General features: G+C 34.4%; 2 protein-coding genes across 2 annotated transcripts; one reads left to right on the top strand and one right to left on the bottom strand.

Annotated features, from left to right (window-relative positions):
- The first annotated feature begins 5131 nt into the window (after window positions 1-5131).
- Window positions 5132-7558, top strand: LOC127128277 (uncharacterized). The gene is made up of 6 exons (XM_051057523.1): window positions 5132-5476; window positions 5732-5958; window positions 6151-6261; window positions 6355-6510; window positions 6696-6937; window positions 7165-7558. Exons 1-6 carry the CDS (start codon window positions 5139-5141, stop codon window positions 7486-7488), a joined length of 1398 nt encoding a protein of 465 aa, XP_050913480.1. The 5' UTR covers window positions 5132-5138; the 3' UTR covers window positions 7489-7558.
- Window positions 7559-7686: 128 nt separating this feature from the next.
- LOC127128284 (uncharacterized) lies at window positions 7687-11549 on the bottom strand. The gene is made up of 4 exons (XM_051057532.1): window positions 11378-11549; window positions 9458-9929; window positions 8145-8389; window positions 7687-8016 (listed from the first exon to the last, which is right to left on the bottom strand). Exons 2-4 carry the CDS (start codon window positions 9904-9906, stop codon window positions 7778-7780), a joined length of 933 nt encoding a protein of 310 aa, XP_050913489.1. The 5' UTR covers window positions 9907-9929; window positions 11378-11549; the 3' UTR covers window positions 7687-7777.
- Window positions 11550-15740: the final 4191 nt, after the last annotated feature.

The raw sequence follows: 15740 nt of genomic DNA, 5'->3' as shown, positions 1-15740 counted from the left end.
GGATAAAAAAGCTTAACATTTTCATATTTTCAAATTAAAAATGGTTTGAATGAAGTATTGATGTCATGCCAAAGAGGAGGACTTGTAATGAAAAATAAAACATTTTCAAGTCCTACGTATTATTAGGAAAGGTGAGGTAACTTGAGCCATATATAATAGTTTTACCATTTTTTTGCTTAACCATATTTTATGAAATTTGTTACATTGTAGTTTGATGAATAATTATGAAGGCATGTTTATTATCTTATGCCTTTCATTTATTAAACAATGGTTAAATACGACGGCCTTTTAGGATATAATGATTTCAAGGAACACAATTTCATTTTTTAATCACCCCCGTATGAACACGCATACACATGTATATTTACAAAGAGTATACATGAGGAAACACAAGATTCGCCAAAGGTAGATGGGCGATACCCATCATCCAAAACAGGGTAGTTAATTGCTCTCCGGATGTCATGAACGTCATTTAACATAATGTGCGCCCATTTCCTTATTATATCATTTGTTGCTTAGATTACTCACCCGCTTATGGGAACATATGGAGTGATGTGTTCCTATCCATAATGGTATGGAAGAGAAAGTCAAAAAGGGGAATCCATGTTCACCAAAGTAATAGGGGAAGTAACTACCTATTTCCCACGTTCATGAGAGTGGATAGCGCATATATTGCTTTCTTGGGTTCTAAGACCAAAGCATAAGAGATTCTATAAATACCTAACACAACAATAACCTTAAAACCCATTGACAGTCTTACATAGTCAGGAATTGTCACTCATTGTACTTTTAGCAAGTATAATTGGTAGGCATGACAATGGGGCGGGGAAGGGGGCGGGTTTAAGTATTACTAGTATCGCCGTTGGCTTTCTATATCATCCCTGCCCCCGCCCCTAGACCCAGTCGGGGGTAACAATTTACCCCTTCCCCATCCACTACTTTTTTAATTGTTTATTTTTTTATTGCAATAAAAATCAATAATAAAATTAAATGTTCGATCATTTCAAGAATAATTATAATACTTGATCACTTTTATTTAATTTGTATTTAAAAAAAAATTATAAGAAACTTGATATTATAAGATTAAGAAAGGTTAATGGGTACTAAAGATATGAAAAATAAGGACAATAAATTAATTTTGATATTAGGGTGCAGGGCGAAGGCGGGTGTGGCGTGGGTACCAGCATTCCTTGCCCTTGTCCCCATCCCTGTAATTAGAAATTAGGTTTTCTCCGCATCCGTCCCAACCACTAATTAAATCGGTTTTTCCCCATTAGATTTAGGGAGGGGTAGTCGAGTCCGATTTTTTTTGTCATGCCTAACATTTGGCCCCCGCCGTGGAGTCTAATCAAATTGACTAGGGTCACACTCATCATCATTTACCACGAGTTTTTGTCACCTTCCCCCAGAGGATGGAAAAACAAAATTCTAAGATTATTATCAACACATTGTCAGAAGTTATGATGGCGGGGGAGAATCCAGTTCTTTCCGTGGAAAATATACTAGTAAAGGTTTGACGGTGAGCATCATAATTGCTCACCCTAAGGTAAACCTGGAGAAGGAAGTGGAATTCAAAATTACCTTCTCGAGAAAAGACGTCATTGGCATTCTCTCTTACAACAATGATCCCATGGTCATTACGGTACAATATAATGATTGAGATATGAAGCGAGTATTGATTGACCCTAGAAGCTTAGCAGACGTCTTATTCTATAATTCCTTTCACGGGGGTTCAACTTTTCCCATATGACATTTGAACATTCCAAGGTTCTCTGATTGGTCTGTCAACCAAACATGTATAAGTGAAAGGTCACATAAAGCTCTAAACAACACGTGATTTAGAGGCAAGAGCAAAAAAAAATAAAGTAAAATATCTTTTAGTATACGCATTGTCCCAATACAACGCCATTTTGGGGTGGCCCGACCTCAACTTGTTGGGTCGGTATTGTCCATCCTTCATTTGAGCACAAAGTATCCACTATCTGGTGGGAGAGTTGGAGTGATTTAGGGAGACCAAAAGTTCGACAAAGAATGTTATTGAAACATTTTAGAAATGAGAAGGGAGCAAGTCACCACAACCCTAACCCCTCTGCTAGACACACAAGAAAATGTTGCAAGTTGGGATCCTGATTGGGGGGAAAATATTGAAAGATTAGCTCCCATGGAAGACCTTAATGAGGTCTGGATCATACCCTTGGACTATCAAATCACTAAGTTAGACACCTCCCTATTTGATTTTGAGGAGGAAGAGTTGATCACCTCATTGAGAAAGAATATAGACTTGTTCGCTTGGGGCACCCACTGACATGCCAGGGATAGATAAAAGAGTGGTTTGCATTTTCTCATTGTTGATTCCATAATGAAGTAAGTGTCTTATGTAAGTTGAGTAGTGCCTAAGAAGGGGGATGGGGTGAATTAGGTTCTTTGAGACTTTTTCCAGTTTTATGAAAAACTGTGTTCTTTCTTTTCTGGTTAGGTTAAGCAATGAACGGTAAAGTACAGAAAGTAAAGAACGCGAAGAGATATCTTGGTTCCCCTCACAGATCGAGAGTACTCCAGTCCCCTTTCAATATGAAAGAGATTTTACTATTGTTGGGACTTTTACAAGACTCTTCCTAGTCTTTCTATGAAGACACTAACAATCACACCAAGAATAATCCTCTTGGATTTTTTCACTAAGTTCAAAAAGAGAACAACCCTCCCTTTTAATGAACCTCTTGTTTCCAACAATCCTGGACAACAAGGACAAAGCAACACTATGAGTTTTTTTACAAGTTTTTGACAAGTGAAATAATCTATCAATCTATTGATTGATCTTCTCCTTTAAAGTAATCAAACTTCTTTATGAAAAATAAGTGCTCTAATGATGATATGGATGAAACTATGTGTATGAAAATTCTGTAAATAGTTTCACCAGAAAATTTGATCAAGAACACTTGAAATAATTTTGAAAAGATGAATGAAGAAGATTGTTTGAAAATATTTTGAGAGAAAGGAGGTGTGTTCAAAATCTGCAGAAATGTGTGATATACAACCCTTAGACACCTCTCTAAATGGTTATGATACATGAAAGGATGACATAGTTCAAGAACACACTCCATAGAAAATTTTCATGAAAGAATGCAATGTTTTTTGCCACTGGTTCAGTGGTAATCGATTTCTCAATATGGTGTAATCGGTTACACCTAAGCCAACGTTACAATATTTTAAAAAATGCACGGTGTAATCGATTACTTGTTGTAAAAATTACCTTACAGGGCAGCACGCATAGCTGGTAATCGATTACCTTAATGTTGGTAACCGATTACCACACAACAAAATGGCGAAATGCATTTTGAAATAAAGGTGACTGCCAAAAGAGAAAGGTTTAAGAGACCTAAGCAGCCAACACATGAATGGATGATAAAAACGAGAGCACTTGACTTATCATAGAGAGATTGAGAACTTAATACCTTAACGCTTTGATCAAATCAATAGCAATCTTCAAGACTTTGAAAAGAAACACTTTAGCTTGAGTCTTGAGTCATTCTTTTTGCAATGCATATATGTTGAGCATGTCTTCATCAAAACACTTTGAGAAGCTTGTCTTCACATCTTAGAGGAAACACAAGGTGGACGAGAGAAGAGGTTAGTTGTTGAAGAAGAGATTTTAAAGTTGAGAAAAGTCGACTTTATAACTGAGGTTAAGTACCCATCTTGGTTGACTAATGTAGTCTTGGTATGGAAGTCATCAAACAAATGGCACATTTACGTTGACTTCATCGTCCTTAACCCCACATGCCCTAAAGATCCATATTATCTACCCAACATAGATCGTTTGATGTTGAGTTTTATGGAGACTTATTCTAGCTACATTTGTTTAGATGTTTAATTGATATTTATCATTTTTTTTTTAAACGTGTGAACTTGTTTTTCTAAAAAGAAAGTAATATCAATATCTCCATTGAGTATCACTTTTACATAATATTTTGTAATGTTTTAATTTAAATTAAATATTTATTCTTTTCACTAAAATACTAGCGATCTCTCTCAAGCGGATGCACAAGTTTTTAATTAGTAAGTTAACAAAATAATAAAATCATATTGTACTTGTAATCATGGTAAAGAAAGTAAAAAGCGCATGAGCAATAATATAAAAAATGTAACTCTATAAACTAACTAAATAAAAAGAAAAATGTAAACCCTAATATATAAACTACAACTTCATCTTCTCTTCCATTTGCATCTTTTTATGAGTTGGAGGTCTGTTTAAACTGCAACATTTTTAGAATAACTTTTATGTTTGAAGGTTAAAAAAGAATTGTTAAATTGAAAATATTTCTCAAAAATATTGCTGTTTGATACATGTTGATAGGGGAAAGGTCATGTCTCGTCTCACCCAAAACCGCCTAGAACCGCCACATTTATGCCTCCTTCTCCATGTTTGTCGTTGTTGGAGCTCCTATTATAATCTTCGCATGGGTAATCTATTATCTTCATCGGAGATCTGCCGTATCTAGATCTCTTTCTTTGTCAATTCACTTTAGCATAATGCCTTTTTTTTTTCATCAGTGACCATGATTTTTTAATTAATTAGGTAACAACTTTTCTTAAATTTTTTACCAAGTTTATTTCACGATTTTCATATTATTGACATCGTCACAAATAAATTTTGTTGAAATTAATTTTTTTTCAAACTATTTATATTATATAATAACTTAAATTAATTTTTTATTATTATTATATCATATTAAAAATATATAAACGTTATTGAAAGAGTCAGAGATGATACTTTATAGAAATGTTAAGATAATTCATAAACTCAATATTTATTTTATGAACTCAATTAAAAACTTCTTATTTTATATTTCACCAAAAGAGTCATTATTATTGTATTTATCGCAAGTACAACACTAAAACATATCAAATATCTATAATTTTTTATTATTAGAGATGAGTTTACCAAATATTATTTTTGCCAATTTTGTTATTTACTATTAAAATGTATGATAGTTTCTTATTATTACAAAATTGAGGAAAAAATTGATTAAAATGATCTAATACCAAAACCCCACAAAAACAAGAGTTTCCACTCTCACGTGCAATGCACGTGTTTGGTTCTCTTGAAAAAACTAAGTCATATAAACAGAGACGATCACATGTGGTTGAACTTCCTATCATTTCAGAATCTCCACTCACCAATGGCTACCCTCAAACCACCACCTGTTTTTGTTCTCTCTCCTTCAAAGCCAATACAATCACGCCAAGTGTCACTCCGCACTAGAATCTTCAACAACCTCAATTCATGTCCCAAGCTCATGTTACAAGAATGTAGTACTACAACCGCGCCAATTACCTCGTCTCTGTCGAAGGAACTACCTCGTTTAAGTCGAAGAGTTGTTGTGGTGAGGTCACAGCTGAGATACCCTATCATATCTCCTGATGATCATTGGGGTGTTTGGTCCACTATCTTCAGCATTGGAGCTTTTGGTCTTTGGTAATTGTTGCTTAATCATTATCAATTTGGTCTTAATTTTTCAAAGTTCATTTTTATCTATAAAGCACTGACCCAGAAACCGACACTGATATCTTAAGATATCTATATGGTTAGTTGTGAAAAGTCAAAGGATAGGTTTGAATTGTTGGTAACCAATCATGTGTAATTATTTTAGTTTTATAAATAATTAAAATTATTATATGTTAGTATTGATTTGATTTGAAGAAAATATATTTTATTTTTGTGAAATACAAGGTCGGAGAAGACTAAAATTGGGAGCATGGTGAGTGCTGCTTTAGTGAGCACATTAGTTGGACTTGCAGCAAGTAATCTTGGAATTCTTCCACATGATGCACCAACTTATTCTATTGTCTTGGAGTTTATTCTACCACTCACTATTCCATTGCTTTTGTTTGGAGCAAATTTGAATCAAGTCGTGCGTTCAACCGGGACACTTCTTGTAGCTTTCTTACTTGGTTCAGGTGATGATTATATTTATCTATCTATCTATATATATGGTAGAATTCAAATAGAATGTGTGTCTGGTATCCAACACGGATCAATGAGTCTGAGTTCTTCTGTGTGTCTGTGTCAGTGTTTCATAGTTTTGTAAATGCACTTTTGAGACTTTTTAATTTGTCTTGTGAAACTAATTCTGATGTTGTGGATTGCAGTTGCTACTGTGATTGGAACTCTAGTGGCATTTCTTTTAGTGCCTATGAGATCTCTTGGTCCTGACAACTGGAAAATTGCAGCAGCTCTAATGGGAAGCTACATTGGTGGATGTAAGTGCTTAAACAATTTGCTCCATCTTAGGACACTTTCGTAAATTAAACTCGGATGGATTTCTTTTGACCCTTCCATGTTGATTGTTGTAGCTGTTAATTATGTTGCCATTTCAGAGGCGCTTGGTTTGTCTCCGTCAGTTTTAGCTGCAGGAGTGGCAGCAGATAATGTCATATGCGCTGTTTATTTCATGATCTTGTTTGCACTTGCTTCTAATATACCTGCAGAGAGTGCACCACCAACCGATGGTACATTTTTTACTCTATCACTATTCTTAGTCGCATTTGCTGTTATAATTGCAGTTGGAGACTGCAATTTAGAACTATGATCATTATAAAGTCATTCATTTTTCTTGATGAAAAAAGTTTTATAACAAAATTCTTGTTCATCTTGAATGGAATTCTTAGCTTGATTTCATGAGTGATTTTGGCAGATAATGCAACGCAATTGAAATTGGAAAATCAAGGAAACATGCCAGTGTTGCAGACCGCTACAGCAGTTACTACATCATTTTTAATATGTAGAGCTGCAACATACATAACAAAACTATATGGTATACAAGGGGGGACTCTTCCAGGAGTAACTGCAATCATTGTTATTTTAGCTACTTTGCTACCAAAGTTCATTAGTCCTCTTGTACCTGCCGGCCATACTGTTGCCTTAGTTCTGATGCAGGTAACACAAAACTTTGTTATTTATGTTGTGTTGGTCTAGTAGTTTAATGGCCGGAATTTCAGCTATGTTGCAAATTCGAATCTGCACCCTTATATTTTGATGTTCGAGACAACTTAAAAACACCTTTATGCATGTTTTCATAATGTCAAAACACTCTAAATTCGAAATTATTTCGAAGTTATTACACCTTCTAATTGATATCATGTGACTTATATGATATTTTTCAGGTATTTTTTGTGGTTGTTGGAGCAAGTGGAAGTATATTGAATGTGATAAAAACTGCTCCAAGTATATTCATGTTTGCACTAGTTCAAGTAACTATTCATCTTCTTGTTGTTCTTGGATTAGGAAAGTTATTTAAGCTTGATTTGAAGGTATTACTTATAGCATCAAATGCTAATGTTGGAGGTCCTACAACAGCTTGTGGAATGGCTAAGGCTAAAGGCTGGGAATCTTTAGTTGTTCCTGGAATTCTTACAGGAATTTTTGGTGTTTCAATTGCAACTTTTTTAGGTATTGGTTTTGGAGTAATGGTTCTAAAACACTTGTAGAAATTATTATTTATAATGTTTGGATTCATATTGCAATTAATTGGATGTTATGTTGCTAACACACTTTAAAGCTCGTTTGTTTAAGATTTTAAAAACAATTATTTTTGATATTTTAGTTATATTAAATTTTTCCAAAAATTATTTTGTTAACAAAATAATTTTTATGTTATAAATGAAAGAGTTAGATGAAGAATGAAATGTCTCAAAAATTCTAAATTATAAATGAAGCACAAAATAACTGTTGTATAAGGTTTCAATTGAATAGATCATACAACTACAAGAACAATCTTCATGAAAGACATTGAAGTCTTGCAAATGTCAAATAACCTGTGTGACCTCTAGCTTCACCACAAGGTCTAGCCATAACAGAAGAATTAGGATAGCTAACAACATTAGCTCCATCTGAACCATGTCTCCTCTTGCAAGGAAGTGAAACATTAGAGCCACCATTACCATTAATCTCTGAGCTTTCTGTTTTCACTTCTCGAACTTCATATGTCCGTAGGAGTACCTCAAAAGTCCTTATATCTTTAAAATAAGCACGCATTTACAAAAGGACTTTTGTCAGTGGCTAAATTAATTACCATTAGTTGCAAAAATAAATACTAATAGAGGAACACATAGATGAAGACTTGAAAGATAAAACTGGTACGTACCGGTGAAGTTGGATTGAAGTGTTTCACATGATCGTTGAACTTGTTCAATACACGGGGAGAAAGAGCACAATGTTCCATCATGTCTTAACATTTTTGCAGCTGAAGGAATAGCTAGCCAAGGTTGAGGTAGATCCAAAAAAACTGCATCAGCCAAGCCAACAAATTCTTCAGGAAAACCCTCGCCTTGAATGTCCCTCAGTCCCACTGTGACTAAGCTGCTTAGACCAATCCTCTCAAAATCATCTCTACAAGGAGGAAAAAAAGCATACATAGATATATGTAATTTACCTTGACAGTTACGATCTCGAGTTTATCGCCCACACACATATACATAGAAGCACAAAGATGGAATTCCCCACAAGTTGGATAGAATTAAATAAAATTGTATTTAAGCATTGACATTCTGAATAATGTAGTATTAGTTGATAAAAATATTACTTTATATTCCTAGAACAAGCAAACAACAAAAATATAATGCAAAGCCATGAAAATAAGTGTCATCAATAGCATATTGGGAAGCACCTAAAATCCACTAGGTGAAATAATAGAAGGTGTTGCAGGCAAATCGCGGAAGCCGCATAGCAATTGAAACTAGAAAGTCAATTAAATATAACAAGACAAGTTGCATACAGATAAAAAAGGGAATGGAGGCAGAGCATAGTTTATATACTGAAAAGTTTACATGATACTCACCGGTGTTATCAAATATCGGCCATAGCAGCACTATAGGTGATATATGTGGCGGTTTGTGGGCTCACTATAATGGTAAGTATCAGTCAATATTGTGGGGCTTTCCTCTATAACGGCACCCCAAAGAGGCTAGTATGGTGAGATTTTGGCTCTCCGTCATGGACCGCTATCCACCATCAACAACACTGATACTCACTAACTCTTCAGTTTTTCTATCATAAAAATAAGTTACACTCGGCACACATGCAGATTCTTCCGATTTGTACTTGAGAAAAGCCCTATAATTCTCTTTTTTCTGCTATTGTCACTACATCATCTAGCCTATACTAGAATAGAAGCCACTATTGCCTTAATAGCAAAACTAGGATAGTGACGCAGTTTTCGCTATGCTATAGTACCACTATTGTACAACATGGAAAATAACATATATGGCTAAAGATAAACAGACATGTATGAAACATGAGAAAAAGCAAGTACAGTTTATTATCAAATCGAAATACAACTTTCATGCATTGCAAGATACCGATAACCATGATACAAAACCATGAAAATAACACATACAACATTGGATAAAGATGAACAAATATGTATCAGACATGAGAGAAAGTCGGGTGCAGTATTACCTAGCAGATCCAGCCCTTTGTTCGTGGAAATCAAATGTATAAACATGTCCTTTAGGAGCAACTGCCCTAGCAAGTGAAGTAGATAGAGAACCGCTTCCAGTGCCAGATTCAAGAACAACGCAACCGGGAACAATCTCCAGATACATAACAACAAAGCTAATATCTGCAATATATAGAATCTGCGTCCTGTGACTTAAAACTAAAGTCCATAATTCAGGTGTAGGAGCTAACAAATAAACAAAACCACCCTTATTGCTGAATACTTTGGACCCAAATGACTTTCCTATCCAGTCTGAATGTTTAAAAACACCAAACCTATTCTGCAAAACTGATCCCTCGGATACCGTTACCGCTTTCATGTTGTCATGTCTTTCGTACACAATTACCAAATCGCCATTACTAATCAATCGATTAAATGATATCTTTCGAGTAGTATCAATAGTCAACATCTTAAAGTCTTCAAAATAAGTATCTGCAATCCAAAAATAGAGAAAATCATGAAACATGTATAATAAACAGAAACCAGGAATAAGTTTTTATGACACATTAAAATAAAGTCAGAATTCTTTTTTGCTATGTTGTTATTCACAGACGTGTCACATGCCACTGATCCCCTAAAATGCTATTGCGGCTTTGCAGACAGCAGGATAGCCGCTATTGCATAGATTAAAATCAGTATATAAGTTAACATAAATATTCAAAAACAGAAAAATAGACAAGTATATAGACCTTCATACTTAATAATTAACAAAAATAAAGTACATAGCAATAAAACTTAAATGGAGAAGACCGTAACAAACTTAACTAAATGTAGAAAGAAAAAACAAAACAATTGTTTGTGAGCAAGAACATAACATTACCCTTAAAAGGGTTGGAATTAACATTTATTCTCTTAAAATAGAAAAGGGTTTTTAAAAAGAGATATATAAGAGGAATTTCTCCCCAAAACCCGTATATTTGGATATCATAAAATAAACAGAGCATAATGGAAAAGAGTGGAACAAAGCTGAATGGAGCGGAGCGGGATGAAGATTTCATTCCTATAGGGCAAGTTCTTTATTCCACCAAAATCGAAAGGGAAGAAATATGGTGGTAAGTGATGGAATGGAATTCACACCATTCCATTCTGCTCCGCTCCATTCGATTTTAAGTGATACAAATAAATGGAATACTACTCCATTACATCCCATACCACTCCATTTCATCTCATTCCCTCATTCCAAACAAAATCTAATAGCTCACACGGTAGCAGCTGGGGGGCTGCAAAATGCAGCCGCAACAATCTATTGTGACGGCGGCTTGCAGCCCAAGCCCAAAAGTGTCACGCCAGACCCTACCACTACTACGCTATTACGCTATACTGCCACTGTAGTGCATTATTGACAATATAGGTTTTTTGTATAGTCTATAATAATAAGCTGGAAACGCCTAAGAATATGTGATAAACTGTTTTCTTAAGATTTCTCAAACACTGTCATAAATGCTTAAGCTAGTATATAAGTTTAAATAAATCAATCCAAACATCCCTAAATATAATCTGGAAGCTTCTGGAAAATTCAAAGTTGGATTTTGAAACTCAACTTTCTGGTAACATTTGCAACTGAATATATATCATAGGAGTATAAATAAGTACATGTACTCAATCTCTCTCTTTCATTACAAAATTTCAATAATCTTCCTACTATTTACCACATGATTCCATTATAAGTTTTTTTTTCTCTTTCTATAACGCAACAATTGCAGTGCAAGGTGCTAGGACGCAGTTCTCTACTATTACGGCCACAAATACACATAGATTTTTCAAAACTATGTACTACATGATTTTTTAAAACTCAGCGTAAATCTAAACATGCATTGAGCCGCATCCATGCGCGCTATAGGAAAAGAGAATGAAAATGTAAACGAAAAAAAAACTCGAACCTGGTGAGGTTTTCTTGCGTCGGACGACCAAATTCACCTGAGATTAGCGGCTGGTTAGTCGAGATCAAAGATGCAGCGGCGGATTTGATATAGTTACTTTGCTTTTGCGGTTTAAGGGTTTTGTTGAAAACAAAAGTGTGTTTGTATGATGGTGGGCTTCTTTGAAAGCAAGTGGGTTGATTTTATTAAAAAAATAACGGTTTTAAAATGCACCCTATATCAATATATTACAAAGAGGCAACCGCGTCAAAATACAAAAATATATTTTAGATTTTAAAGATATATCTTTGGACGTACTTAAACACACACACCTTAGACCAATTTTGAGTGACGTTTTAGAAGTGTGGATCTTTTAGAAACGAAGATGCATCACCATAATCTGTCCATAGATGCATCTTTGGAGCATACTGAAACAGAAACGGAAGCAGAAAACTAAAAAAATGTATTTTGATAAAATAAAATTATCATTAATAACATAAAATTAGCATTACTTAGGTGATGTTAACATAAAATTAGCATTATATAGGTGATGTTAACATAAAATCAAACATTACATTTCAATAATCAGATGGACACGTCAACATTTTCATAATATCTTCGACTAATCTTGAAACCGTCTTCCACCTATAGGGGTGTTCATGGTTGCAGGTCGACCCACGAATCTGCTGACCCAACTCAACTCAATCCATAACTTACCCGAACCCATTCATTTACGGGTATACCCAACTCAACTCAATCCATAACTTACCCGAACCCATTCATTTACGGGTATACTCAACTCAACCCATAACTACCCGTATAATTTTGGTTCGGGTATCGGGTTTGAGTTTTGCAACCCGCGGACCCGTTGACTCAATCCATTGATGTGCCTTTAGTAATTTTTTATTATTTTAAATAAAAATATAAAATTAATATCTCACTAATAACCATAATTTTTTTAATTTTTTTTATCTTCACCAATAATACTATTAGACTAATGAGTTTACGTAATTCTAAGATTAAATGTTGTTTCTTATTTTCTTTTCTATCATTTTCAACTTATATATTTTATGGAAATAATGTGTCTTGTTGAATTTTATACTATTATAAAGTGTTATGCTGAGTTGGTGAATTTTATTAGAGATTATATGATGTGTTTCATTGAATTTGAGTGTTATAAATGAGTGTGATTGTATTGAGTTGTGTTATACTTTTTTAAAACCGACAAAAAGAATCATAAAAAATATAGTTTTTTATTTGAAACACAACCCGCGAACCCAACCCAACCCATTAATGAACGGGTCGGTTCGGGTCGGTTTTGACAATAAAGTTGTGGGTTTGACGATAGATCCAACCCATTGAAGTTTGAAGGGGTTGGGTAACAGGTTAGACCAAACCCGATCCAACCCAACCCGCGTACAACCTTATCCACCTCGATCGAAACTTTTGTTTCAAAACAGAAAAATGTATTCAACGTAGCCCTTACATCTGCATTTGTCTTGAACTTATAGTTGTTGAACTCAATCTTGTCTTCGTTGTTAATTGATGATGGTTGGTACGAATTTCACAAATTTTCGATTATCTCCGTAAGGTAGGAGATTCTACACTTCGTATTGCAAATGTGCAAAAGATATGTACTCATTGATCTTACATTTTTACATGGATGTAGCGCTGAAAAAAGGAGACATTTGTGACATATCAGATGATGTTTGTTTGCGATATTTTCTTTCTGTATGAGACATGATACAAAAGTATATAGTTGTAGACAAATATGGACCTAAAAAATTATATCTTATCTCAGTAGAGGATTATGAGATGCATCTTCGGTACCACCCTATTTACTTATTCTGGAGATTCATCTCCGGAACCTCTCATGAACCAGGCAGAAAACAAAACTTGTGTGTTTAGTTTGACAAATGAATAAATTTTTGACAGACATCAAAATGTATTAAAATATTTGAAACTGTATATATTACACGTATTGCAGATGTGCAAAAGATGTGTACTCATTGGTCTTACATTTTTACCTGGATATATCGCTGAAAAAAGGAGACATTTGCGACATACCAGATGATGTTCATTTGTGATATTTTCTTTTTGTATGAGACATGATACAAAAGCCTATATTTATAGAAGTTGTAGACAAATATGGACCTAAAAAATTCTATCTTATTTCAGTAGAGGATTAGGAGATGCATCTTCGATACCACCCTATTTACTTATTCTGGAGATTCATCTCCGGAACCTCTCATGAACCAGACAAAAAGCAAAACTTGTGTGTTTTATTTGACAAATGGATAAATTTTTGACAGACATCAAAATGTATTAAAATATTTGAAATTGTATATATTACACTTCATTAATATTAATACATAGTTTCATATAGCTAATTGATGACGAAAAACTAAAACGAATCAAAAGATTTATCGCCGACTAAATCTATAAGTACGGGTGGTACCCCTTTGACTTTTGTGCATTTGATTCTCTTTCAATGTCGCTTAATTTGGTCAACTCTTGCACCCTTCGATTTGGCCAAGTCTCGACTTTTATTGTTGAATGAGTCGTCCACTTCATTGATATAAGTGGTATAGGGCATCCCGGTTTCAAATAAACTTGAACAAAATGTCGTGATTTTGAAAGTCACCCAATACACATAATACGATCATTTGGATTTTGAGATGTGGCGGTGTGGAATGGGAAAAAAGTTTTCGAAAACCCGTATCTTGTAAGATCAATACATACTCTATCATACACATTTGATGTGCTCCAAAACTGTGATGCTCCGATCAAATGATGTATGTATCTCATTATGTTGATTCTCAATCATTTGACTCACAGAGTACCAATCTCTACACAAACTTCCCTTACTATTTCTCAACCAATTCTTCAGTGTAGCATGGGCAGACTCAACACAAAATTTTTGGGAGAAAAGAGGCAAGGCAAGGCTAGGGCTTAAAGAGGGAAGAAGAACCTTGATCCGAATTTGAGTTTTTGCAAGAAACCTAAGGTAGGGGGAGGGGGCTTTAATATGGGTGTATAGCATGAAAGGTGGAGAAAAGAGAATCCTTACTCTCTAAGAATTGTGTGATTTGATTATGAATTGTTGTTGATTTATGTAATGCTAGAATTTGATGATTAAAGGTGTATTCATCTAATTTTTTGACTGAATTTATATATATATATATATATATATATATATATATATATATATATATATTATATATATATATATATATATATATATATATATTTCTGTTTATATGTGTATGCATGTGTATCATTGTTGGAGTTGTTGAAAGTATAAACATAAACATGAATTGATGATATTGAATGAATAATTGGTGTGATTATGTGAATTAACATGTCATAATAATGTTATAACATGTAATATATTTTTCTGGTGGTATTGGAACGATTGGGGTTGGAAAATTGGAGTTCTCAGGGGACTCCCATGGCAAAATGCAAATTTTGCCTTCTGGTGCAGGGTGACGGGCGTCACCCAGATGATGGGTTACTGATCATGCACCTGGGGATACCGAGCGTCAGCGCTCTGATAGGGAGACTGTCATGGTTTCCAGGCTTGCTTTCCAAGCCAGAAGTCATGATGTTGACGTCATGATGATGACGGTCTGGGATTTCTAGGGAGAACGTCAGAATGGGCGTTTTCGTCCCTGTTTGAGTAGTTTGAGCTGCTAGTTCATATTTTTGATGTTATACCGTTATTTAGGTAATAATTAGTGGTTGTTTGACTATTTTGATGTTGTAAATCAATTATTCATCGATTTAATTAATTAACTAAGTTGGAATTATCATTGTGGAATGGTAATGGTATTACTTCGTGTTATTGTATATGGTGTGCCTATGGTATGAGATACTCTAGTGTTGTTTTGCGTTGTTGTATGATTAACATTATTGTGAAATACATGATTGTATGGTGATTAATTATGTATTTTCTGATGTGCATTGTTGTTATTATTGGTGGATAGTAATTCAGAAGGGGGAATAATTATTGTGTGTCAATGCATCTTGTTTATGGTCAGAAGATGGGTGTATCGGTAAATTCATGACCAATGAGCTATTGGTTAACTCAACGTCAATAAAACAAGAGTCGCCACCGTGCTTTTATTATTTCCAAAGGAAAAGGGGGAAAGTACGAAGAAAACCCATTGATAAGAAGTTTTCAAATCAAAACTAATAAAATGTCCGACATTACAGGTAAGGGGGTTACACAGAGGGGAGGTATTAGCACCAAAAATGTCCTAGGTACTCCTAGGGAGCCATTTTTTGTGTGAAAGTGTTTTGTTTGAAAAGATGTTTGTTGAAAATTGAATGTGGGGATGAGAAAAGAATTCATTTATTATATTTTTGTGTTTGACAAGACCTT

Source organism: Lathyrus oleraceus, chromosome 1, assembly GCF_024323335.1.
Source record: "Lathyrus oleraceus cultivar Zhongwan6 chromosome 1, CAAS_Psat_ZW6_1.0, whole genome shotgun sequence".
Taxonomy (NCBI): Eukaryota; Viridiplantae; Streptophyta; class Magnoliopsida; order Fabales; family Fabaceae; genus Lathyrus; species Lathyrus oleraceus.
Note: the sequence above shows the minus strand (reverse complement) of the source record. Positions and strands in the feature narration are given on the sequence as shown.

What these genes read in the sequence shown, in the direction of transcription:
- LOC127128284 (XM_051057532.1), bottom strand. Translation starts at nt 9,906, where the DNA reads ATGTTGACTATTGATACTACTCGAAAGATATCATTTAATCGATTGATT. An exon ending in CAAAGGGCTGGATCTGCTAG is followed by an intron (nt 8,390 to 9,457) that starts GTAATACTGCAC and finishes TCCTCCTTGTAG; the next exon opens with AGATGATTTTGAGAGGATTG. An exon ending in ACTTCAATCCAACTTCACCG is followed by an intron (nt 8,017 to 8,144) that starts GTACGTACCAGT and finishes CTTATTTTAAAG; the next exon opens with ATATAAGGACTTTTGAGGTA.
- LOC127128277 (XM_051057523.1), top strand. Translation starts at nt 5,139, where the DNA reads ATGTGGTTGAACTTCCTATCATTTCAGAATCTCCACTCACCAATGGCT. An exon ending in ATTGGAGCTTTTGGTCTTTG is followed by an intron (nt 5,477 to 5,731) that starts GTAATTGTTGCT and finishes GTGAAATACAAG; the next exon opens with GTCGGAGAAGACTAAAATTG. An exon ending in GAGTGCACCACCAACCGATG is followed by an intron (nt 6,511 to 6,695) that starts GTACATTTTTTA and finishes TGATTTTGGCAG; the next exon opens with ATAATGCAACGCAATTGAAA.